Genomic DNA, 26,274 nt, shown 5'->3' on the forward strand with positions numbered 1-26,274 from the left:
GGTGGGGAGGGGGGGAGTCAGCCTTTTCTTCATCGCGAACACGAGCAATGTCTTGCTAACGCGAAGGCCCGAGGGGTAGCCTACGTGAATGCGAACACTGTCTCGCAAACGCAAAAGGCTTGGCAGCCAATGCTCTTCGCGAACGCGATAGTGGCCTCGCGAACGCGATGCACATTGTCGCCCAGCACTAAACAGAATCCAAACACGGGTTTAAGCCATTTCTTCAATATTTTTCAAGAACCAAACGAGTAGAGGCGATTTTCAAGAGTCATTTTCTTCCCCAAAGAGTTGGTAAGTGATTCTAAACCATTTTCTTTCAATTACCCATTACATTTCATGAATTATCAACCTAAAATCTAGAGTTTTCATGGTAGAATTAAGGTTAGGGTAGAAACTAGGAATTTTGGAAATTTGGGGATTTAGACCTCAATTTGAGGTCGGATTCCAAAACCAATTACATATTCGGGTTCGGGGGTGAATGGGTGAAAGGATTTTGGTATAAACCTCGGGTTTTGACCAAGTGGGCCCGGAGTCGATTTTTTGACTTTTTGGAGGAAAATTTAGAAAATTTAATTTATGCAATATAATTGATTTCTTTAGTAATATTTGATATTATTGAGTCATTTTTGAATAGATACGAGTGATTTGGAGGTGAATTCTAAAGGAAAAGCTGTGATTGAGAATTGAGTGGCCTTCCGAGCGAGGTAAGTGTTGTGTCTAACCCTGATTTTAGGAAATTAGGAACCTTAGACTATTTGCTATGTGAAATTCATGTGAGTGGCGTATATGTGAGGTGACGAGTACTTATGCGCCGCCAATTTACCTATTTTCCATGTTTCTCTATTTTTCTTATATTATCTTTTTACTATGCCTAATTGTTATGTGTTATACTAGTATTGTTCAATTTATCATTCTTATCATGTTTACTGATTTTTTGGTGATAATTAAGTATTTATTTCAAAGTTGAGATTGATATTGTGGTACCAAATGTTGAAGTAAGGTTTGTACTTGTTATTCTATCTCCTTGTTGTTAATTATGTATTGCATTATGGTAAGGGAGAGTGTTAAGGCATGAAGGGTAATGTTGTGCCATATTATGAGTGTTAATGCACGAAGGGTGATGTCGTGCCATATTGTGAGTGTTAATGCATGAAGGGTGATGTCGTATCAGATTGTGAGTGTTAATGCACGAAGGGTGATGTCATGTCATGATATGAGAGTTAATGCATGAAGGGTGATGTCGTGCCATTTCTATTGATTTTATGGTGAGATTGAGAGTAAAAGCATGAAGGGTGATGCCGTGCATTTTTCCTTCACTGTATTTGTGCTCCTGTTGATTCGTAGTATATTGGTTGTTCCAGTTATCATTCTGATGTAGTTCATTATTTCGTATTCTCCCCCAGTATATTTCTCCCTCCCGATAATTCTTGGCTAGCTCTTCATTACTGCTATTTGTATATACACTGTTAAATTGTACAAGTTGATTTGAATGTGCCTTGCCTTAGCCTCGTCACTATTTTGTTAAGGTTAGGCTCGACACTTACCAGTACATAGGTTCGTTTGTACTGATACTGTACTCTGCACTTTCCGTGCAGATTTTCGTACCGGCTCGGGTTGATAAAAATTCTGCTATTGGACCACTATCCGGAGACTCAAGGTAGATCTGTCGGCATTCACAGACCTTGAAGTCCCCGTCTATCTTTTCTGTTCTACTATTTCTTTCATTCAGACAGATGTATTTCTTCAAACTATTATTTGTTGTAAAATTCTAGAATGCTCGTGAATTGTGACTCCAGATCTGGATGGTAGTAAATAATACAGTTTTTATATTATTCCGCACTTATCATATTTCATCTTAGTTAATTATTATTATTTACTAAATGAAAATAAGGAATTGATATGATTTTCTAACGTTGTCTTGCCTAGCAAGTAAAATGTTAGGTGCCATCACGGTCTCGTCGGTGGAAATTTTGGGTCGTGACATGTTTAGTTGTGGAGTGCAATAGATTTCATGTCCTGTTATGAGTTCAGACTCATGAAGATTAAGTGATTTCGTAATAGTTATGACTCTGGAAAAGTGTAGAGAGATGTCAGCTTGAGACAAAGCAGGTGGGTTATAACCTGCGAGGTAATCTACGGATGTGTGATTTTATAATGTTGTGTGGAGGCTTTCTTTTCTACCAGTGGGTTATATTTGTTCGATTTGAGGTATTATATGGTTTGTGTTCCACGAGTTTATGAAGGATTTAGTTGAATCCTATTGCGGCATTATGCCAGTATGGGGGTGACTATTGTAAGTTATTAGATGCTTTATTCCTTGGCTTTGAGCCAAGTGAGGGAGTCTGCTATTGAAAGTTGATTGCACAACTATGTGTTGTATTGGTTTCGGTTTGAGGTATGCTGGTGAATCAGCTATGACTGCAGGGGTTGAGATTTAGGATGACTTGGGTAAAGGAATTCATGATTACGGGTTGTATTACACTCTATGGGTATGTGGGAATTATGGAATGATTGAGTGGTTAGTCGTGAAAGATGTAGTGTGCATGGAGTAGGAATTTGCTTGGTTGCATTAAGGTGGGGTTACTCCTTTGGGTGTCGTCGTGCCAATGGGGAACCAATCGTTTGGCCCGTCTGGGGCGGTGTAATTAAGTTTTGAGCAGAGTGGGTGACTCTCGAGAATGGTTCTAATGGATCCAAGAATTATATATAGCGATTTGGAATTTTCAAGATTGGTATATGGCTAGAAACTAAGAGTTACATTGGACGGTGTCGAGACTTGTGGCATTTTATATCATTATGGATTATGTATTTCGGTATCAAGAAGGTGAAGGAAATAGTATTAGGTTCACATAAGGTCCTTTTAGAGTGGGTGTCACGGTTGTGATGCTTTGGGTTGCTTAAGAGAGAAGTCAGCAGCTTATGGGCCTTAGGGCGTTGTAGTTTTATACTAGGGTCTCTTGTGTGGTGAATTTTGGTTAGGGATCGTGGTGTTCCAACAAGGAGAAGTATCAATTTGAAAGCAATTTGGAAGGGACTTGGAGAAATAGGACAACGTGGTAGTAGGTTGGATCAGCATAGTAATGGATACAATCAGTTCTTTGTGTACTTATGATATGGCTAGTCTCCACAGGTGTTTCCTAGAAATGCTCTTGGGTATTGGCGACCTGCGTGGCTGGGTTGAGTTAGAGAGATTTGGTTTTGATAGCTTGGTTGTGTGCAAATGGGTTTCAAAGAGTTCTCAATGGTTTTTACCACGGTTCGAGGAGTATATTTCCTACCGGCGTGAGGAATACATTGCGTATTGGGATTTTCTCCGGGATGAGATCAAATAGAAGGTTTCTGACTGATCGGGTATGTATTCTGCTTGTGACTCATGTGGGATTGAGATTATGATTCGGTGTATTGTATGGGATTGAGATTTGCATGTGCAAGGTCTCGGTTCAGTTTGGAAGAGAAGGGCATAGATTCGTAGGCAGCATGGACAGTTTCAAATGACTAGATAACTGACATTACTAATCGGTGTGGCTTGATGAGAGTATACATTTCAGAAGAGGGAAATGTGCTTTGGTTTATGGATACTTCATTGGCATTACGACACTCTTCTGGTTGATCGATTGCTGATATTTAAATTTTTCTAGTTGGGCACGGAAGAATTTTAGAAGTATTCCTCATGGGATGATCATGTATGAGAGATGTGTTAGACATTTTGGCGGTGGAGTTGGGATCAAATATGGTGCTTCGTGTGTTCTATGGATTTGGAGACTGAGATTTCTCAGGAGCAGATTATTTCATGGTTGTGGACTGTGAAGTCATGGCCGAAGCTAGCCCAATTAGGATGTGTATTCTACACTGAGCCGGATTGGTTGCCTCCATACTGCTATTATTGAGGGATGTGCCATTCGGTTGTTGTTGAGCTTATTCATGTTCTGAGATGATCTGTGAGTTACTCTTCTATGCTACGAGGAGTTGTGATTCGTTAGTTATATGCACATATGGTGCGGTTCTATTGGGGCCTTATAGCGGAATTTGAGCGAGAAGAGTATTGGGTATTGCTTGGTTGATGGAGTATTGGTTATGTTCTTTCGGGTTTAGTGTGATATTGTGTCATTTGCTTCTCTGTTGTTATGGTAATGCACTTTGAGTACTTGATGTCAAATTGTGCATGGTTATTGAGTTTTAGTAGGGTGGCTTGAGGTATTTCATATGGACCAGTATTTGGATAGGGTCACGCATTGCAGCGGAATTATGTGGAGATATGATCCCCCCGTGTTACATTTGTGTATCTTTGTTCTATGGTGTGTGATAGGTTCTTAGCATTGTGTTGTGGTGGTACTTGTTGAGCTTGAGGAACAACTCTCCCGTCTGAGTCAGTTTTCCATGATTTGAGTATATTTGGAATGTTGCTTATTGGTGCACGGATTGCACGGGTTATGACTTTAGATTGTATTGATGTGGCATGTCACTAGAGTGGTCGTGTTGGATGAGATGAGATCATTGGACCTAGGATGGATACTATCGGAATTGATTACAACATGTTTGGAAGGATAATATCGAAAGTTGGCTTAGAATTTGCTATAGTTCTTGTCGAATGAGAGGGAATCCCATGACTGGTTGATCTGATGAATGGTTATGAGTTCTGCGTGTTTCTTTCATCATCGGCAGTGTACGAAGGTTTTAGAACGAGGTTTTGTTTGGTATGAGGTTTATTACCGGCATTGGGTTTATTTGAGCAGCTACTGTGATTAGAAATCATTTCTTCAAACATTTGAGCTATGTGGTATTTGAATTTGAGTATTTGAGTTATGGTTACGACTTTTGGTACAACTTGTTCAGACTTATACAGTATGTAGATGCAAAATTCTGATCTTATAAGAAATTTCGGATGTTGGAAATTTGATTCGAAGGCTTGTGGGCTAGGTTGAACTGGGAAATTTCAGTTATGTTGTGTTATCAGACCTGTATGGGATAGGGTGACGTGGGATCACCCTCGGGTATGTGCATAGCAAGGTTATACGGCGGTTTTATGGCTTTGAGAATAACTCTAGACACGTTCGAAGATGAACATATGTTTAAGTAGGGGAGGATGTAACGACCCGACGGGTCGTTTCGAAAATTTGCACTTTGCTCGGTAGTTTATGGGCGTGAGTAACTCCGTATGATGTATTTTGACTTATGTGAATTGTCAGTTTTTGTTTTCTAGGTTATTCGGAATCGAATTGGAAGAATGGATGTCATGGTTGAAGCTTTAAATTGGGAGAGATGTTCAAGTTTGACTATTTGTGAATTTAAACCCGGAACAGAGTTTTGATGGTTTTGGTAGGTCCGTTGGATTTTGGAAAGTATGACCGGGAGTGAACTTTTTGATATCAGGGTCGGATTCTGATTCCAGAAGTTAGAACATGTCTGTAATGTCGAATGTGACTTGTGTGCAAAATTTGAGATCAATCGGACATGATTTGATATGTTTCGGCATCGGTTGTGGAAGTTTGAAGTTTCAAAGTTCATAGATTTTGATTTGAGGTGCAATTTATCATTTTGATGTTTTTATATGTGTTTTGAGGCCTTGAGTAGGTCCGTATTGTGTTATGGAACTTGTTGGCATGTTTGGACGGGGTCCCGAGGGGCTCGGGTGAGTTTCGGACGAGGCTTAGATCATTTCATTGCATTTTTGGATTTTGCTAGCTGCTGGTGCTGGTGTGATCGCACCTGCGGCTGGTTTGTGCAGGTGCGATGGTTGCAGAAGCAACAGATGAGTCGTAGAAGTATGAAGGGGGAGCTGGGCGTGAGGATCGCATGTGTGGGTGATTGGAAGCTGCGCAACCGTAGATGCGGTTCAAGTGCGTAGAAGCGCGATCGCAGAAGCGGCTTCAAGACCGCAGGTGCGAGGGATTGTTGGGTCAATTGTTTTCGCATAAGCGAAGATTAACCGCAAAAATGGTGGTCGCAAATGCGAAAAATTGTCCGCAAATGCGGAATCGCTGGGGCAAAAGCTATATTATCGAGGGTTTTGATTCTTTCTTCATTTTGGGAGCTATGGAGCTCGGATTGAGGCGATTCTTGAGGCAATTTTCACCATATGAATTGGGATAAGTGTTCTCTACTCGGTTTTGGTTATATTTCATAAATCTATCTTCATTTTTAGCAATTGGTTGATGAATTTAAAGAGAAATTTGGGGGTTTTGGCCTAAAGTTTTATTATATAAATTTTTGAGTTTTGAATATCTACTTAGAGTCGGAATTGAGTGAAACTAGTACGGTTGGACTCGTAATTCAATGGGTTATCGAATTTTGTGAATTTTGTTGGGTTTCGAGGTACGGGCCCGGGTTGGGCTTTTGGCTAATTTTGGGCTTTTGATTCAAGATTTGATCTTTTTCGATCGGGATTGATTTCTCTAGCATTGTTTGAGGCATTTGAGTTGTTTTTGGTTAGTTTCGAGCCGTTCGAAGGTCGGAACGCGTGTGATGGCATCTTTGGAGCATCACTTGGCTAGCTCGGTGTTCGAATTGGCTTGTTCGGGGTAAGTAATTCTTATAATCTTAGTACTAAGAGTATAAAACCCCGAAATGTGTGTTATGTGATTGGTATTGAGGTGACGCACATGCTAGGTGACGGGCGTATGGGCGTGCACCATGTAAATTGGGACTTTGTTATTTCCATGGCACTGTATAGTGGTCCTACTTTGTTGAAATCTGTGTTTTCACCATGTGATAAGGTAGTTAAGCTGTCAATCATACTAGATATCATGTTTAGGCATTATGCCGATACTGTTTGGACCCATAGTGGTCGTTTCTTACTGTCATCTCACTAATTTCATTGATATTTCATACTCAGTCATATCTGTGCATTCATACCATATCTCAGTCTCAGATATTATTTATTGATACATCGTATCATTGTTGGAGGGCTAGTTTCATAACATTGTGAGCCCGTGAGTGAGACTAGAGAGATTGAAGACTAAGTGAGGCCGAGGGCCTGAGTGAGAGTAAATTTTTGGGATCGGGCTGCACGCTGCAGCATATTATATTGATTATATTTTATATGGATTAGGTTGCACACCGCAATGAGTCTGAGGGCTGTATGTATATGGATTGGGTTGTACGCCGCAACGAGCCTTAGGACTGTAATATATATATATATATGGATCGGGTTGCATGCCGCAACGAGCCTTATGGCTATTTATATGTTATAGGATCGGGCTGCACGCCGCAGCGATATAGCGCTTGGGCTGAAGGAGCCCCTATTGAGTATGCACACCCCCAGTAAGCACAGTCGACTATATATATGTGGATCGGGTTGCATGCTGCAACGGGCCTTATGGTCATATATGGATAGGGTTGCACACCGCAACAGGTATTGTACATCGTTGAGTGATTGAGTGTGCTGAGCATTGAGCATAGTGAGAGAGAATACGAGACAGTGAGATTGAGTACTCTAAGAGTGTGAGTACACGAGTTCATCATTGAGATGAATTACATTTGACATGCGTACTTGAGATACATGCATAGAGATGCATTTCCTTCTGCTACCCGGCGTTGGTGACATTTATGATTTTACCTGTATCTTGGCATGTAGGCATAGAGACGTACCTTCCTCATGCTATTTGAAAGTGAAACATCTTACTTATTATTGAAAGGAGTTTTGGGAAAAATCATAATTTTCAAACTTACTCGTATTTTGGGATTTTCGGTAAAAGATTTGGTTTTTCATTGAGATACTTGAAAAGAAATGCCTATTTTTCTGAAACTGTGAACGAACTGAGCATTTTATTTCTGAGATACCTCTTTTATTACTTGTACTATGTTGTTATGAACTGTTGTGGGATACTGATATTGGCCCCGACCTTCGTGTTAGTTCGTCACTACTTTCAACCTAAGGTTATGCAAATGTTGGTTATTGATGTTGCTGTGTTCGATGGGAGCTGGATTGATGATGTACCTGCTTCCCGGTTGTAGCTGCCCCTTGTTCATGGTAGCTTTTGGTCTATGAAACTCTGTTTATGTACTTTTCAGACAGATGATGTATTTATTTTATTTCAGCTTTGTAAATTCTATTCTTAGAAGCTCATGATTTATACTACCAGTTCTTGGGGAATATATAAGATTAAGATCATTTCATTATTGAATTGCTTTATTTATTGTTATTGGAATTGGTTAGTAGTTAACTGGCTTACCTAGGGGTTGGGTTGGATGCCATCACGACTAGTTGGATTTTGGGTCGTGACAAACACAAACCTCAATAGCTGATACCATAACTTGAATCTGTGAGCTATAATAAGTCATACAGAATTAACTTGATTGTTGATCTAACAATCCGGTTGGAAATTAAACCAAAATTAATTATTATTCCTAAGTTGTCTAGGATTTAGTATTTACTAGGTTGCTTAATTTATATCTAGTTATGTTTTGTTAGTCTAGTCAAATTTGGTTTGTAATATTATAAATAGGGGTGCAAATTTGGTTTGTAATATTATAAATAGGGGTGCTACTACATATTTTATATTGTAGAGAGGTAACTATGATGTAGAGAGATTCAAGAGTTTATGAGTTGTGAAAAAGCCTCATACCACGTTCTCTCCCTAATTTAATAAATATTTTCTATATAATTTTTGTCAAATTTTGCTTGTGACTAAATTATCCTTGGGGTATTTCAATCCTTCAAATCCACTTCGTTAAATGACAACTACTATACATATACATAGACATACATATATTGGGAATATGGGGGAAAGGTACAAATAAACAAAGGGATAATGGCAAAAAGGGACACCTGCCCTACATGTGAAGTTAGTTTGGAGACAAAGTGAAAGAAAGCTTAGGATCGTGCATAAACCATTCACATGGCTTGACATGATCTTCTTCTTCCCCCTCCTATCCCTTCCCATTCCACAGCTCATCTTCCACACATTCAACTTTCCACACGATATTCCAATAATCGTATTCGTACCTTTGTACCCTCTTTTTTTTTTTCCTTTAAATTTTGTTGGTGAAAAAAAAAAAAAAATTCTCTGAAATTTCTGACAAAAATATATCCCTTGAAAATTTGTTCGTCGGAAATGTTTTGGGATTTTCCGTCAGAAACCATATTTTCGACGGCGTGTCCGTTGAAAATTCATAATTAATGAGATAGCGTTAAGTGGTAAAATTTCATTTTTTCCTATAAATTTCTAGTCTTCAAATTAAAGTAACCTGCTCACACATAAATGGTTTTATAGTCGGGTGAAGTATCTAACTAATTACTTTGGCATATACAATCCATTTTCTTTGAATAAAATCATCTTTATTGATGGGACGTTAGGCGGACCTCTACCCATATAAAATAAGGGAAGAGTTTTAATAATTTAAAGGGAACATGTTACCTTACCTTCTGCATATATGTGATATAAACGAGCTAACAGATTCAAATTATTAAAGATTCAAGTCGGAGGAGCTTTTTATAAGCTGCTTCTTTTTATAGAAAGTAAATTAATTAATTTATCAAGAATAAATGAGAGTTCTGAAAAACATTCAGGAGAATGATATATTGTCCTGCACCATCGAAGTTGGAACAAGCAAACTCATAAATTTTAATTCAGACTTGAATTTATCTAGGTAATATTTACCGAAATTATTGAAAATACTAAATTATAAACTTCAAACTCAAACAAAATAGTTAGTTTTATAATTAAAACTCAAGTCTATAAGCCATAAAAGAAAGATTTTGAACCCGCCTTCGAAAATAAAGACAGTAAAATGGAAAGGCATTATCAATTCACGCGTCGATGATTACTTTGGGTATATAAATAATGAGAAAGTTTGTGGATTGATGCCCTAAAGCTGATGGTAGCATGTGATGACATCTAATCTCATTGATCAAGCGGTGCTCAATAGCACGTGCACGACAATCTGCTTTGTATACGGAGGAATTATTTTATTTTTCCACCCGGTGTTCGTATTGAGTCCGACTATATCCGAATTCGCACAGTATAGGGTCCCATTCGGAAGGAATCGCTCTCTACCAAGGATTTTTTCATATCGAAAGCTCGAATTCGAGACCTCTGATTAAGAGAAAAACAGTCTCATTCACTACATTACATTCTTTGGTGGTGTATACGGAGGAATGTTCTTTCTCAATTCTGTTTAATTCTAATGCATGTAAATTAGGATAGGGAGGTAAATTCATGGATATCATCGTACTAAAGTTTCATTAGTATTTTACTAAGTATTCGGTACCACGAGCACGACTAATCCAAATTTACGTTGAAAGTTTTACTTTGGAGAAAAGTAGGTAAAAGTTTCTTAATTATGACAACTCTATGCGTGAGATTCAAACCTAAACCTCTAATTAAGGATAAAGACGTATTTATTATTTAACCATATATTACTTTTAGTGGTGTCCTACTAAAGGTTTGTTATGGCAACGTTATAAATTTGGATGTCTTTTTTAGTCCTTTTAATTCTAGTGTATGTAAATTTGGATGTCCGCGTATCAAACTTATATTCCTTATGGGTTTCGATTAATATGGATTTCTGTCAAGAAATCCTACTTTAAAGGCAAAGTACTTCCTATCAAACGCCAACATTTGGTATACTTACCAAGTCTCTGTTGAGGTTTTAATTTAAGATGTAATATTCTTAAAATGAGGGTGAATGGGAAATGGAGGGAAAATGAAATTTTGAGTAAAATTTTAAGTTTCCCTCTTAACAATGAGACATTGTCCCATATTGGAAGTGGAAGACATTTTTGGTGGGTATATATATAATTGCTCTTCTTGTAGCTCTTAAAGAGTTAAGAAGAAAGCAAGCCTCGCGCCGTCGTCGTCGTCGCTCGCTCGGCTCGGCTACGGCTACGGCTTCGGCTTCGGCTTCGGCTTCGGATTAATTTTTTGGACCAAATTTATTTGTTAATAGTAAATATTAACGTAAGATTATCCGTATTTGTAACGGATATTTTCCAATCCGTGTATTTGATCATTGGCAGCCGGATAATGGTCTTCCCACCATGAAGTGCTTGCTCCACCATGAAGTGCTTGCTCCACCATGAATGTAATGCTTGCTCCACCATGAAGGGTGGACGTTTGGCTTGCACTCCCTCTTGGTTGCTATAAATAGGAGCAGCAAATGTTGAAGTGAAACACTCGGAACTCAACTGAAATTACCAAGAACTCAACATACAATTGGCTATACATTGCACTCCTTCCTCTCAGAACTTCCATACGTTCTTCTGAGTATATACTCCTTCGTTCTGCATTGTTTTTAACTTCAAACAAAGCAACTGTAAGTGTGATTTGCTACCGAACTTTGTGTTCGCTGAAACACTGGGGTTTGAAGTACCGCTACACCAGTGTGTTATTCGTTCTATCCTGGGAGGAAATAATCCATTACCTTGGGTACTAGGAGGGGATTAAATTCCTTAAGGAAACACTGTGAATTCAGTGGGCTCGAATTATTTACTGTTTTATTACGTAAATTTATATTTTGCAGAATTAGAATTATTATTTACAAATACAGCTATATTGACGGGAAACAACAATCTTAAGGAATTTAATATTTATTTCTGTATTTGTAGTATTCTAATTATTCTGCAAACTAAAACCTTTGTGGTTTGTGTACTCCCGTTTTGGAGAGTTAAGCCTTCGTGGCGTTTTGTTGGATATTAAAATCTACGTGATTTTTACTCCAGTTTGAAAACGTGTATTAAACGTTTGTTTGTGTCATTCTTTTACAGAAAAGATGATGACTGAAAACGAGAACCAAGCTGTTCCGATGGCAACTGCCAACGCAACGACAAGCCGAACACCGGCATTGGCACCGGCAGAAAAACCCGGAAAATTTTCCGGGATTGATTTCAAGCGCTGGCAGCAGAAGATGTTCTTCTACTTGACTACGTTATGTCTACAGAAGTTCATCAAGGAAGATGTTCCTGATCTGCCGGATAAAACTCCAGATAATGAACGCTTTCTCGTGATTGAAGCGTGGAAGCATTCTGATTTTTTATGTAAGAATTATATTCTTAGCGGACTGGATGATAATCTGTATAATGTATACAGTAGCATGGAGACATCCAAAGAATTGTGGAATGCGCTTGAAAAGAAATATAAGACTGAAGATGCCGGGATGAAGAAATTCGTTGCCGCAAAATTTCTGGACTACAAAATGATAGATAGCAAGTCTGTTATTACTCAAGTCCAGGAATTGCAAGTGATTATTCATGATCTACTTGCTGAAGGTCTTGTAATCAACGAAGCATTCCAAGTAGCAGCAATGATTGAGAAGTTGCCTCCATTGTGGAAGGACTTCAAAAATTATTTGAAACACAAACGAAAGGAAATGTCCCTTGAAGATCTCATTGTTCGGTTGAGAATCGAAGAGGACAATAAAGCTGCTGAAAGGAGAGGCCGTGGAAATTCAACAATAATGGGAGCAAATATTGTTGAAGCTAACAAGAAGAGGAAGAAGGCTTCTGGTCCGAAATACAACCCAAGTAAGAAGCGGTTCAGTGGAAACTGCTACAACTGTGGGAAAACTGGACACAAGTCTACGGAGTGTCGTGCTCCGAAGAAAGACAAGAAAAGGGGTCAAGCAAACATGATAGTAAACCATGATGATGTTGATAACTTATGTGCCATGCTCTCTGAATGTAACTTGGTGGGAAATCCTAAAATGTGGTGGTTTGATTCAGGAGCCACTCGCCATGTTTGTGCAGTTAGAGAGGCTTTTGCTACCTATGCTCTTGCTGAACCCGGAGAGACAGTTTATATGGGAAATGCTTCAACAGCAAAAGTTGAAGGATATGGGAAGGTATTTCTAAAAATGACTTCTGGCAAGGTCATGACTTTGAACAATGTCCTTCATGTTCCCGAAATGAGAAAGAATTTAGTCTCTACTGGACTTCTTGTTACGCACGGTTTTAAGTGCGTTTTTGTATCCAACAAGGTTGTAATTAGTAAGAATGGAATATTTGTGGGAAAAGGTTACCTCACCGAGGGCCTTTTCAACCTAAATGTAATGGTTGTTGAAAATAATAATAATATTTCAGCTTCTTCTTACTTACTTGAGTCAAATGATTTATGGCATGTACGTTTGGGTCATGTCAATTATAAAACCTTGCGAAAAATGATTAACTTGGAAGTACTGCCCAAGTTTGAATGCGAAAAATTAAGATGTCAAATATGTGTGGAATCTAAGTATGTTAAACATCCTTATAAGTCAGTTGAAAGGAATTCAAATCCTTTAGACTTAATTCACACAGATATTTGTGACATGAAGTCAATACCATCTCGCGGTGGAAAGAAGTATTTCATAACTTTTATTGACGATGGTACTCGATATTGCTATGTTTACTTACTGAATAGTAAAGATGAAGCAATAGACGCATTCAGGCAATACAAAAATGAAGTTGAAACGCAACTTAACAAGAAAGTAAAAATGATAAGAAGTGATAGGGGTGGTGAATATGAATCTCCTTTTGAAGAAATATGTTTAGAATATGGAATTATTCATCAAACAACAGCCCCTTACACGCCCCAATCTAATGGGATTGCGGAAAGAAAGAATCGCACATTAAAGGAGATGATGAATGCGTTGTTGATAAGTTCTGGTTTGCCACAGAACTTGTGGGGGGAAGCCATTCTTACGGCTAATCGAATATTAAATCGAGTGCCCCATAGCAAAACACAATCCATTCCATATGAACAATGGAAAGGAAGGAAGCCCAACTTGAATTATTTTAAAGTGTGGGGGTGTTTGGCAAAAGTGCAAGTTCCTAAACCCAAAAGGGTAAAGATAGGACCGAAAACCGTTGATTGTGTTTTCATAGGATATGCGACAAATAGTAAAGCATATCGATTTCTGGTTCATAAATCAGAAAATCCCGACATTCATAATAATACGGTTATAGAATCAGATAATGCTGAGTTCTTTGAAAATATATATCCGTATAAAAAGGAATATGAGTCGGTTGGTGAAGGATCTAAACGATCTCGGGAAGAAACAAAAGAAAGTACATATAATCAGGAGGATCCAAGACGCAGTAAACGTCAAAGGACGTCTACTTCATTTGGACCAGATTTTGTGACTTTCTTATTGGAGAATGAGCCTCAAACATTTAAAGAAGCTATGACTTCTTCGGAATCATTGTTTTGGAAAGAGGCAGTCAATAGTGAAATAGAATCCATATTGAATAACCATACATGGGAATTGGTTGATCTTCCTCCTGGAAATAAACCTTTGGGTTCTAAATGGATTTTTAAGAGAAAAATCAAAGATGATGGAACTATTGATAAATTCAAGGCAAGGCTCGTAGTCAAAGGGTATAGACAACGAGAAGGTCTAGACTACTTTGATACGTACTCTCCAGTTACAAGAATTACGTCCATACGGATGTTAATAGCATTAGCTGCAGTGTATGGTCTTGAAATTCATCAAATGGATGTTAAGACGGCCTTCTTAAATGGAGAGTTGGAGGAAGAAATTTACATGGAACAACCTGAAGGGTTTGTGGTTCCAGGTAAAGAAAAGAAGGTATGTAGACTTGTTAAGTCTCTTTACGGACTAAAACAAGCACCCAAACAATGGCATGCGAAATTTGACCAAACAATGTTGTCAAATGGTTTTAAGATAAATGAATGTGATAAATGCGTGTACATTAAAAATGTTCCAAATCACATAGTCATTGTTTGCTTATATGTGGATGATATGTTGATAATGAGTAATGACATTGCCAACATAAATGCTACAAAGCGTATGCTCAATAGCAAGTTTGATATGAAAGACTTGGGAGTTGCTGATTTAATTCTGGGAATTAAGATCAATAAAACTCCTCAAGGTCTGGCATTGTCACAATCTCATTATATTAAGACAGTACTTGAAAAATTCAAGCACTTGGGCTTTAAAGTTGCAAAGACTCCAATTGACGTGAATCTTGCATTAGCAAAGAACAAAGGCCAAAGCATATCACAATTGGATTATGCTCGTGTATTGGGATGCTTAATGTATATCATGAATTGTACACGACCAGATATAGCTTGTGCTATAAGTAAACTGAGTCGATATACGAGCAATCCAGGCCAATCTCATTGGATGGCAATGAAACGAGTTTTGGGATATTTAGAACATACCCAAAACTTTGAATTGCACTACAGTAATTTCCCTGCGGTGATTGAGGGATACTGTGATGCAAATTGGATCACCGGTTCAACTGATTCTAAGTCCACAAGTGGATATGTATTCACTATTGGTGGAGGAGCGGTATCTTGGAAGTCGTCCAAACAAACATGTATTGCCCGCTCTACAATGGAGGCTGAATTCATAGCCTTAGATAAAGCCGGTGAAGAAGCTGAATGGCTCCGGAATTTCTTGGAAGACATTCCATTTTGGCCCAAACCGTTGGCACCAATATGCATACATTGTGATAGTCAAGCGGCAATTGGAAGGGCTGGGAGCGTTATGTATAACGGTAAATCTCGTCATATACGACGAAGACATAAAACCGTTAGGCAATTACTCTCTAGAGGAATTATCACGATTGACTATGTAAAGTCAAGTGATAATGTGTCGGATCCACTTACAAAAGGCCTAACTAGAGAGGTAGTTGAGAAATCATCAAGGGGAATGGGGCTATGGCCGAGAACAAGTCATTGTGGCGGTAACTCTACCTAGAAGACTGGAGATCCCAAGATCTAGGTTCAAGGAGATCAAACAAAGTCATTAATGACGGTTCAACATTGTCAAATAAAATTTTAGTCCATTCTCGAGATGAGACAATGTTCAGTATCAAGGATAAAGCATTAAGGCTTTTTAATGATTTCTAAATTTGATACGGGGTATATCAAATAGTGTATCTACAGGATGACACGTTTAGGAATCACCTATGTAAGTGTGAAGTGTTAGCCGCTTCAAGGAGAACTTTGTAAGGCCAGTTCTCTACGCACTTATGAAACCAGGCGGTGTTCATGGCTGAAACGAACACAACAATGAGAACCAAAGACGGTTAAGGGTTGATTGTGTGACTTATGGTTGTCTAGGTATACACCAAAGATCGACGGTTCAAAGATATCAAATCTACCGATTGACCGAGTATATCCGACATAAGTTTACTACGGAAAGTTCAAAGGGAAACCTACTTATCCAGATGCGATTAATCCTTGCTTGTAAATCACACAGTTTTTCCATGCATACTTCCATGATATAGCCATTCCCCATTCATGTGGGGGATTGTTGAGGTTTTAATTTAAGATGTAATATTCTTAAAATGAGGGTGAATGGGAAATGGAGGGAAAATGAAATTTTGAGTAAAATTTTAAGTTTCCCCCTCTTAACAATGAGACATTGTCCCATATTGGAAGTGGAAGACATTTTTGGTGGGTATATATATAATTGCTCTTCTTGTAGCTCTTAAAGAGTTAAGAAGAAAGCAAGCCTCGCGCCGTCGTCGTCGTCGCTCGCTCGGCTCGGCTTCGGCTACGGCTACGGCTACGGCTTCGGCTTCGGCTTCGGCTTCGGATTTGGATTTGGATTTGGATTTGGATTTGGTCAAATGATCGATTGATTGATTAATTTTTTGGACCAAATTTATTTGTTAATAGTAAATATTAACGTAAGATTATCCGTATTTGTAACGGATATTTTCCAATCCGTGTATTTGATCATTGGCAGCCGGATAATGGTCTTCCCACCATGAAGTGCTTGCTCCACCATGAAGTGCTTGCTCCACCATGAATGTAATGCTTGCTCCACCATGAAGGGTGGACGTTTGGCTTGCACTCCCTCTTGGTTGCTATAAATAGGAGCAGCAAATGTTGAAGTGAAACACTCGGAACTCAACTGAAATTACCAAGAACTCAACATACAATTGGCTATACATTGCACTCCTTCCTCTCAGAACTTCCATACGTTTTTCTGAGTATATACTCCTTCGTTCTGCATTGTTTTTAACTTCAAACAAAGCAACTGTAAGTGTGATTTGCTACCGAACTTTGTGTTCGCTGAAACACTGGGGTTTGAAGTACCGCTACACCAGTGTGTTATTCGTTCTATCCTGGGAGGAAATAATCCATTACCTTGGGTACTAGGAGGGGATTAAATTCCTTAAGGAAACACTGTGAATTCAGTGGGCTCGAATTATTTACTGTTTTATTACGTAAATTTATATTTTGCAGAATTAGAATTATTATTTACAAATACAGCTATATTGACGGGAAACAACAATCTTAAGGAATTTAATATTTATTTCTATGAATATGGTATGTTGCCCGTGGGTGCTTATTTGACAATTTTATCTTATCTTACAGCTAAGTCATCATTTCTAGCATTTGGTTAACGAACTTTTTTATGCAAAATATAGAGATTCTTTATTGTTGCAAAGTTTAGAATTATGATTTGACCTGTTAATTCCATGACCATCCACGAAATCTAATTTAGTATTAGGCCATTACAAAACAGTACTACGAGTTTTTTTGAAATTACAAAAAAAGAAAAGAAAGAAAGAAAAAGAAGCCAGAGGCTTTATGAGATGAGTGATGAGCACAAGGGCACATGTGGTGTAAGTCCCCTATATATTAAACTAGTCCTACTTTCCAGTAATACAGTTGAGACTCAAACTTCCTACCAGCTGTTCTATAGCTGTCTCAAACCCCCCCCCATGTGACCCCACCATCCCCTTAATTTTGGTGAAATGATCATTATTGGAGAGAAAGAAACGTGACAGTTTAATTTGCTCGTTAATGAGACAAATCAAAGTTATACATATGGTCTCATGACAATGTCGATATCATATAATTATCATGAATTAATGTCTCTGTATATGTTCTTTTCTAGTTTGGTTTTCTAGCTACATTCTTGAAACTCCCATTTTTCCAGCTAGTAAGAAAGGAAAATGGCACAGTTACCTCCAAGAGTGCCTAACATGACACCAAATTGGCCTGATTTTTCACTTCAGAAAATGGACAACTTATCTCCCAATGCAACTGCTGCTAACAATAACCCTTTATGGGCGGACGAATTCCTCGACTTTTCGACGAAACGCGGGTCCCACCGGAGATCAATGAGCGATTCCATTGCTTTCTTGGAGACTCCAATGGTGGAGGAATGCAGAAGGCTATCATCAACTCCGGGTTCGGGAGGAACCAGTACTGGTAATGAGGAATTTGAGAGGTTTGATGATGAGCAGCAGATCATGTCCATGTTTAACGACGATGAACACGACAATATGTCGTGTTCGAACCCGTCGTCGCCGTCTGATTACATCAATGTTAATGATGATAATAAAAGGATGATTGTAGGCGGCGGCGACCGTGATCAAATGCAGCAGCTTAATGAGGAAGTTCAAAGCTCATGCAAGACTACTGAGGAACCAACAGCTACTCATGCAAGTGTTGAATATTCTTGTGAAAAGGTTGTTGATCCTAAGAGAATTAAAAGGTATACCATTTATTTTTGACACATACATATCATTATTCATTATTCCTACATCATGCTTTGATATTTTCTAATTAAGGTAATTCTCATTTTTTGCTTGGAGACCGTATTATGTTACTCTCCCTCCCTTCTAATTTTTAATTATTGTGAGTTGTGACATAATTTGAGTGGCACAAATTTTAAGAAAGAATTAAAGATTTTTGAAATTTATAGTTCAAAACATGTAAGAGCATACGTGTGATTGTAAAATTCTTGAAACTTGTGATTGTAAAATTCTTGAAACTTGTGATTTTCGAAATTTTAAAATTAATTATTTTCATACTTAAAAGTATTATTCATTTTGTAATGAATTAAAAAGTACAGTGTGTCACGTAAATTAAAAATAATGAATTATTTATTTTGGAGTATTGATTGTTATGATACGTATTTTAAGCATATAAAGTACAGATATACTCGTTTATGACTAAACTGAAATGTTATGTTTGTTTGTCTCTATATCTGGCTCTCTGCATGTGGAATGGAGTATAATCATGAATAGTGGTATATTTGACAAGGTCTCTTTTTAATAGTACTAAGGTTAGAAATTGTTTACGCTATGAGATCATCTAAAGGTAACTAAACATAATTTCCCAATTATTAAAACTTAAAAGTAATAATATGAAAATAAAACAAATAACCATTTAAAGCAAGCCAAATTATTTTCAACATTTATTTATTCTATAGTAAGATAAATCTTGTATTTAATTGAATGTCAGGATATTGGCAAACAGACAATCGGCACAAAGATCACGGGTGAGGAAACTGCAGTACGTGTCGGAGCTGGAACGTAGTGTTAGCACACTTCAAGTATGTAAAATAATTCAGAGAATTTTTCTTTTCTACTAACAGTAATTCAAGTTGTTTAATTTCTTTGGAGATTTTCATTTAGAATATTTCTGAATTGGCCCCTTTTTTATTCTGTTTTTTTGAAGGCTGAAGTTTCGGTATTGTCACCAAGAGTTGCATTTCTGGACCATCAACGTTTGGTTCTAAACGTTGACAATAGTGCCCTCAGGCAAAGAATCGCAGCTCTTGCCCAAGATAAATTGTTTAAAGATGGTAAATTTTCTTCTTTTTTTTTTTTTTTCAATCTGTACAATATTTTATACTTCCTCAGTCCTAATTTATATGACACTATTCGAATTTCAGAGTCAAGTAATTTTTTTTTAATCACAATTTTTTCATATGCCTTTTAAATAGGAAAAATGACACTGTATAGCTGCTGTAAAAATAATGACCGAAAAAATAAATAAAATTTGCGTATTTTTTTTTATATATATACATTCTGTATGTTATACAAAATTATACAAGTTTTATATACTTTTTCGGTTACCAGATGTAAATAGTTTCTGGTGCAGGCTAAAAGTGATAATACCCCTTTTAAATATTTTGAATTGTTAATTATTATGACGTAGTATCTTTTACGTAGTTTTCAATTATGTAAATTGTATTTCAACAAAATTTAAAGATTTTATATCTGAATTTAAAGTCAGAATTAAAAAGTTTGACTTTTTAAATCCAAACAATACCCTTTGTTTTTGGGACATAACGAGTATCTAGGTACGTTAGCTGTTTTTTTTCTCACTGCGTCGATAGTCAACCAACGGGTAAATGATGATACAACATGTAACGAGACTAAAAATATACAATTTTGCAAATTATAAAATTAATTGCTTATAAGGCAAATATCACTAGAACCAAAAATAGAATTTGTCAGTAGTTGTGGGATCAGAAGTGAAGTTATCCTATCTATGACTAATTGATTATGAACAAAACTAAATGGATCACTAAATTTATGAAAGTTCCATAGTAAGCTATGTTTGAGTTTATGATCCTCCTAGAAAAAGACAACACTGAACCCCTCCAATTTGGAAAAAATTGTGTGTTTATAAAGTGTTAGTCGTAAAAAAAAAAAAATACTTACTACTAGTGGAGGCTTAATTAGTTTGTTACACTTCAGGGTGATCAATTGCATTATTCGATTTCCAGATCACCCTTAGATCTAATTTTCATTTTTCATGATCGATCTACACTTAATATTAATGACTGATGTTGATTTTGGAATAAGAGGGTTACTTAGTCTTCACTTATATCGTTATATTTTCCTCTCGTGAAATATATAGCTCATCAAGAAGCATTGAAACGAGAAATAGAGAGGTTGAGGCAAATTTATTACCAACAGAACCTCAAGCAGATGGAAAACGGTACACAATCAAAGTCACAACCACCCGTTGCAGATTCCAGTGCTATTGAGATGAAAGTGCAGCTTGTCAATTAATCCCTCCTTTGTAATTCTTCAGCTAGGTAAACCAACCCCCCCCCCCCCCCCTCCTTTTTTTTTTTTTTTTTTTGTAATTAAAAAGAAATTCTAATGTTTGCGAAAAGTAAATGAAAATTAAAAAGGCGAAGAGATTAGAAGAAATTACAAAAAAAAAAAGGAACATAATTGTCATGTTAATGAAGAAAGAAGATCATTTGGTCTTCATTCACTAGTCAGTACCAAAGTAAGAAATATTTTATTTGTATCGAATGTTTGCCAATTTTCGCTTTTCAAGATTTAACTCAAAATGAATTCTAACTGATTTATATTTTAAAAAGTACTCCTTGATAACTTTGATATACCAATTACAACTCATACTAAATTTTATTTAATTCTAACTAAATATCTGAGTTTCAACTTGGAAACACTAATTAACTTTAAAAAAAATTCAGATTAATCATCCATAAGCGCCAAATAATTAATTAGTGTATTAACATAATTGGTTTGTCTTACAGTGCAGAACAAAATAGACTTATGACTGATAGCAGAGGAGAGGCACTTATCATATTCATGTGTTATTGGATCCACCATGAAAATTTCCTTTATGAGGGAATCTGACAGGATAAGATCACTTGGATCTCTGAAATGATCTCTCATTTTCAGGGACCAAAAGAAGCTTGTTTTACTGCTTAATTAGGCATAGGTGTGTCATTTTTATTCTGATCTTTTCGTTTTATTTTCTTATTGTTGAATTCATTTTTCCTACAGTCGCACCTACAAGAACTTTTTATTATTGAAATAGCATGTGGAATTTTGTATTGGGTTGTGTCCAGGAAAGAAAAAAGGATTTTCGGCAGAATAGTCTTTACCCCAAAACTTCACAAACTTTTATTTAGTTTCCCCTTAAACTTCACGTTGTTTTATACACTTCTAAACTTGGCAATTTCTAGCCTCGACCCTCCTGGACGCTGACAATCCATGGGAGTGTGACACACGCGCTGCCACATAATATTTTTGAAAATGTGGCATTTTTTACAATAAAATTATATATTTTTATCTTTTTAAGTTCACCAACTATTTAAATTATTTTTTTATACTAAAATCTGTATAAATAACTTCAAATAACATTATCTTGACTATAATTTTTTATTTGACTAAAGATAATAATATTTTAATTAGGTTACTTTTACATATTTGGTCACGAAAAAAGGAATACATAGTTAGAAAATATTATCATTGCATCTTAAAAAATAAAATAAAAATTACGTGGTTGGAACTCCATTATTGGCCTAAATAAAAAATTTACTTAAGAATAGTAAAATTGCGACCAAATATTTGCGAATTTTACAAAAAAAAAAAGAAGAAAAATGCATAGTTTAAATAAATAATCATTGCATGAAAATAAAAATAGAAATACACAGTACTTGTTTCATTTTGTAAAAAATATACCATTTAAATTTCATTACTTTGGCTAAATCTTCTTCTTATGTGGCTAAAATAAATGGAGTTTCAATAACATTTTGTAGATTTGGACAGGAAGAAAAGATAAGAAATACATAGTTGAAATATATATTTATTTTGTTTAAAAAAATACAATTGGGAAAAAATATGTAATTATATTAAGAAAAAAAAAATGAGAAATACAATTGAAACAAATAAATCATTCTAGTTAATTATGTGACAATCAATATTTGAAAAATACCCCATTTGGAGGCTAATTTTTTGATTTTCTTCCCGCCCACGCACCTAAAAGAGATTGTATTCACGTTCTTTACCACATTAGCATCTAGGAGGGTCAAGACTATCAAATGTTTTCATGGGGGTATTAAAAACCACGTGAAATTTAAGGGGGAACTAAATAAAGTTATCAAGTCTAGAGGGTCGTGAATATTTTTGCCAGGATTTTCACTTGTCAAGAGCTAGAGGAACAAAATCAGAAGAGTTAATACCCTAAAGACCTCCTAATGTCACGACCCAGAATCCGCTAAAGGTCGTGATGGCACCTAACATTGCCGTCAGGTAAGCCAACAGTGATCTATCAACTTACTTACTCATTTTAGTAATTTGAAATAATAACTTTTCATTAATTAGATAACATGAAATAGAATTTAAAGGGTGAATGATAATATATCACGAACTACAATGATGAACAACCTGTAGGAACCTCCCAAAATCGGTGTCACAATTGCATGAGTATCAACTATGAAATATAATAAAATACAACATCTATCTGGAATATAAGTTAGACAGGAGTGTCACACCCCTTTTATACCCCCAAAGGATATATGTGTTTTATGGATTGTTGTGGGTTATAGAGTTTTTCCAATTAAATTGACAAATTTGAGTATGGGTTATTTTATTTACAGAGTCGCCACTTGCAATTGATTTTTGGGGTGTTCCAAGGCACCTTTTATTTGAATCCCTAATCAAAGGAAGATTTGATTGGTCTGTGAAAATAAAGTCCGGGTAAGAAATTTTATTGACCGGGGAGAAGGTATAAGGCATTCCCCGAGTCCCGTGGTTCTAGCACGGTCGCTTTATTGACTACATTTGGCTTATATTATTTTTGGATAACCTGTATTTTATTGGTTCTCATGTTTTACCTATGTCCGCTTTTATTGCTTGATTATATTTATGAAAATTATCTTGAAAGAAGTCACGCGTACGTGTACTCATTTTTTTTTTGGCGTCAAGAATCATGTCATACGTACATGTACACAATCAATAACACACTTATTATTATTCGAAGTTGATTGGTCAAGTCACGTGAACGCGCACTTGTATTATTTCCCTAACTAATTTGAAATTATTGTAAGACCAAGAGTTTATGGATAGGAAATTATTTGGAAGTCGGAAAATATTTTAACTATTTAAAGTATTGACAAGTTATCCACACTTAGAAATATTTACAACTTACTACTCTATCTTTGAAATTATGAGACATTTATCTATTATGGAAGAATAGACTAATTATTAATTTAGTGACAAAAATTATTGGGCCTGACAGATTTATACTCAATCCAACCCATGTCTAATTCTTTCTTTTCTATTAAATGTCGTAACTCATTTTTTGTTAACTTACTTGAACTCACGCATGGCCCATTAATATGGCAAGATCTTTATTCTTAATTCTAAATAGCAAATCTAATTAAGATGAAATCCTATTCAAATAATCCGTTGACAAATAACTTGAAACATGTAAAAATGAAACTACAACATGACAATGTATATAAATAAAACAATACAAAAAATTATCACATGAACGTCTATAAGAACATCACACAAAATAATGAAATAATTAACAAAGAGAGGATAAGTAATGAACCTTTAAGCAAAAATTTTTTTCAGAACTTGATTAATGTAAAATTAATTCTAAGCCAAACAAGTACACCAAACCAAGGGCAAATCGCAAATGAGCAGAAAATCTAGCAATGAACCTTCTAAAATTCGAGCCCGGACCGAAACTCGACTGTATCTCGTGAGGCTGCTGGTTTTTGGCGTGAGAGAGATGACTACCAATAAATCTTCACAAGGTGTTTTTAGACTTGAATTTGAGGCATTTTGGGGTCTTAAATAGGGTGATGAATTGCTGAATTTTTCGAAAGAAAGAGGAATAAAGAATGAAACCAGTAGAAATTTCCTTAACGCAAAAGAATAAGTTTTTTTTCAATTCTCTCCTCCCTCTTCCTCTCTCCTTTTTCTCTTCACATTTTCTCTTCTATTTATAGAAAACAATATTCGGAATTTTTTCAGATTTTTATTATTTTTAAAATTATTTTATTATTTTATTATTTTTTTAATTAAAATTCCCACTATCTATTTTTCTTCTTTTTTAAAATAATAAATTCCCCACTTTTCTTTACTTTTATTTTTTAAATTTTCCACTTTTTTTACTTTACTTTTTTTTATTTTTCACTTATTTTACTTTTTCTTTTTTTTTTAATTTCTATTTTTTACCCTATATATAAAAAAGTGTAACAAAGCTAAAAAAAATATATTAAATTTCTAAAAATATTTACATAATAAAAGGTGATAAAAATTCAAATATAGTAAAACTATTAGGTGCTCACAGCTACCCCTCTTTACTTGAAAACATGAAGCGTTTTCAGGCAAAGATTAGGTGAGCCATGTGACTAATTTTTGATCAAACCGTTATTCAAAAGGAAAAGAAATAAAAGATAGAGTGCAACCGAGTACTAGTTTTGGACAACCTAAATATCCCGGGTTATAGGGGAATCATGTCGCGTGTAGTTCAAGAAGAGTGATGGAATGATGAGTTGGAGAGTTGAGTGAGGTTTCGTCGAGGCTCCAGTCTGTGGTTCTGTTATTACATCAAAATCAAAAGAAACTAAACAAACCTATCAGCTATGAGTTACAAGATTCCTATTTATAAGTCTTCTAAAACTTGATCTTGAGTCTTGACTGGTTTTTCACGCAAACTCTGATCTGAACCTTGATGCTTGCTAGCTGCAGGTGCTAGTTCATTCTTCTACTTGATCAAAACGGGAAATGTAAAGCTCGTAACTTCAGCCGTCTTGAGTAATCCACATCTTTTCATCCGCCTCTGCATTTTGGATTCACTTCCTTTTGTTTTATTTTCTTTATTCTAGATCGCGAAATTCTTCTTTTGGTCATCTCGAACCCTGTGCCTCGAGGTAAAACCTGTTCAGACACCAAAATAAACAAACAAATGAGATTTTTCTGTCCCAGTTTTCACTAGAAAAATTTCGTGAGTTATTATAACAAAAACTCTATACTAATTCATTATTAAAAACAATAAAAGGTCGGGATATGTGTACCTTGGGAAAATATGATTCTTTGGGAATGGTGTACCTTGATTGTATAAATGGTGTCTCAACTAAGGATTGGTGTACCTTATGTTGGAGAAAATGGCTAGGGAATAGTGTACCCCGTATTAACAAAGATATCGGGGATTGGTGTATCTTATACTGCAAAGGATATTAGGCAGTGGCGTACCCTACATTTCAGCTCGACTCAACTAGGGAGTGGTGTACCATATGTTGGAAAACACAACTAGGGATTGGTGTACCCTATGTAGGCAAACACCGCTAGGGATTTGTGTACCATATACTGGTAAGGAAATATAACCAGGGGTTGGCATCCTGTATTACTAAGAAGGAATGCAACTAGGGGTTAGCGCCCTGTATTACTAAAAAGGGATGTCACCAAGGGTTGGTGCCCTGTATTATTGAAAAAGAAAATGTAACTAGGGGTTGGCGCCCTGTATTACTGAAAAAAGGGATGTACCTAGGGGTTGGTGCCATGTACTACTGAAAAAGAAATGTAACCATGGTTTGGTACCCCTAGACGAAAATGTTCTACCTGGGTTAAGCTACGTAAAACAACCTGGACGGAGAGTACTTCTACCCGAAAATATGAGCTGGATCCCCCCAAGCGAAAATGTTCTAACCTAGGTTAAGCTAGCCTGAGCGAAGCCGAAAATATGAGCTGGATCCCTCTAGGCAAAAATGTTCTACCTGGGTTAAGCTACGAAAAATAGCCTAAGCGAAGAGTACTTCTACCCGAAAATATGAGCTGGACCCCCAAGGCGAAAAGGTTCT

General features: G+C 36.4%; 1 protein-coding gene across 2 annotated transcripts; it reads left to right on the forward strand.

The window, feature by feature from the left end:
• Positions 1–17,698: 17,698 nt before the first annotated feature.
• Positions 17,699–21,551, forward strand: LOC104090277 (basic leucine zipper 61-like). 2 transcript variants are annotated; one of them, XM_009595344.4, is made up of 5 exons: positions 17,699–18,396; positions 19,149–19,239; positions 19,365–19,491; positions 20,556–20,736; positions 21,208–21,551. In XM_009595344.4, the coding sequence occupies exons 1-4, from the start codon at positions 17,852–17,854 to the stop codon at positions 20,708–20,710; spliced, it is 918 nt and encodes a 305-aa protein (XP_009593639.1). In that variant the 5' UTR covers positions 17,699–17,851; the 3' UTR covers positions 20,711–20,736; positions 21,208–21,551. The 2 variants fall into 2 exon arrangements, with proteins under 2 accessions (XP_009593639.1, XP_018624287.1); XM_018768771.3 differs by having other exon boundaries at positions 17,731–18,396; positions 21,213–21,288.
• The last annotated feature ends 4,723 nt before the right edge of the window (positions 21,552–26,274 follow it).

The sequence above is a fragment of the Nicotiana tomentosiformis genome, chromosome 6 (genome assembly GCF_000390325.3).
Source record: "Nicotiana tomentosiformis chromosome 6, ASM39032v3, whole genome shotgun sequence".
Lineage (NCBI taxonomy): Eukaryota > Viridiplantae > Streptophyta > Magnoliopsida > Solanales > Solanaceae > Nicotiana > Nicotiana tomentosiformis.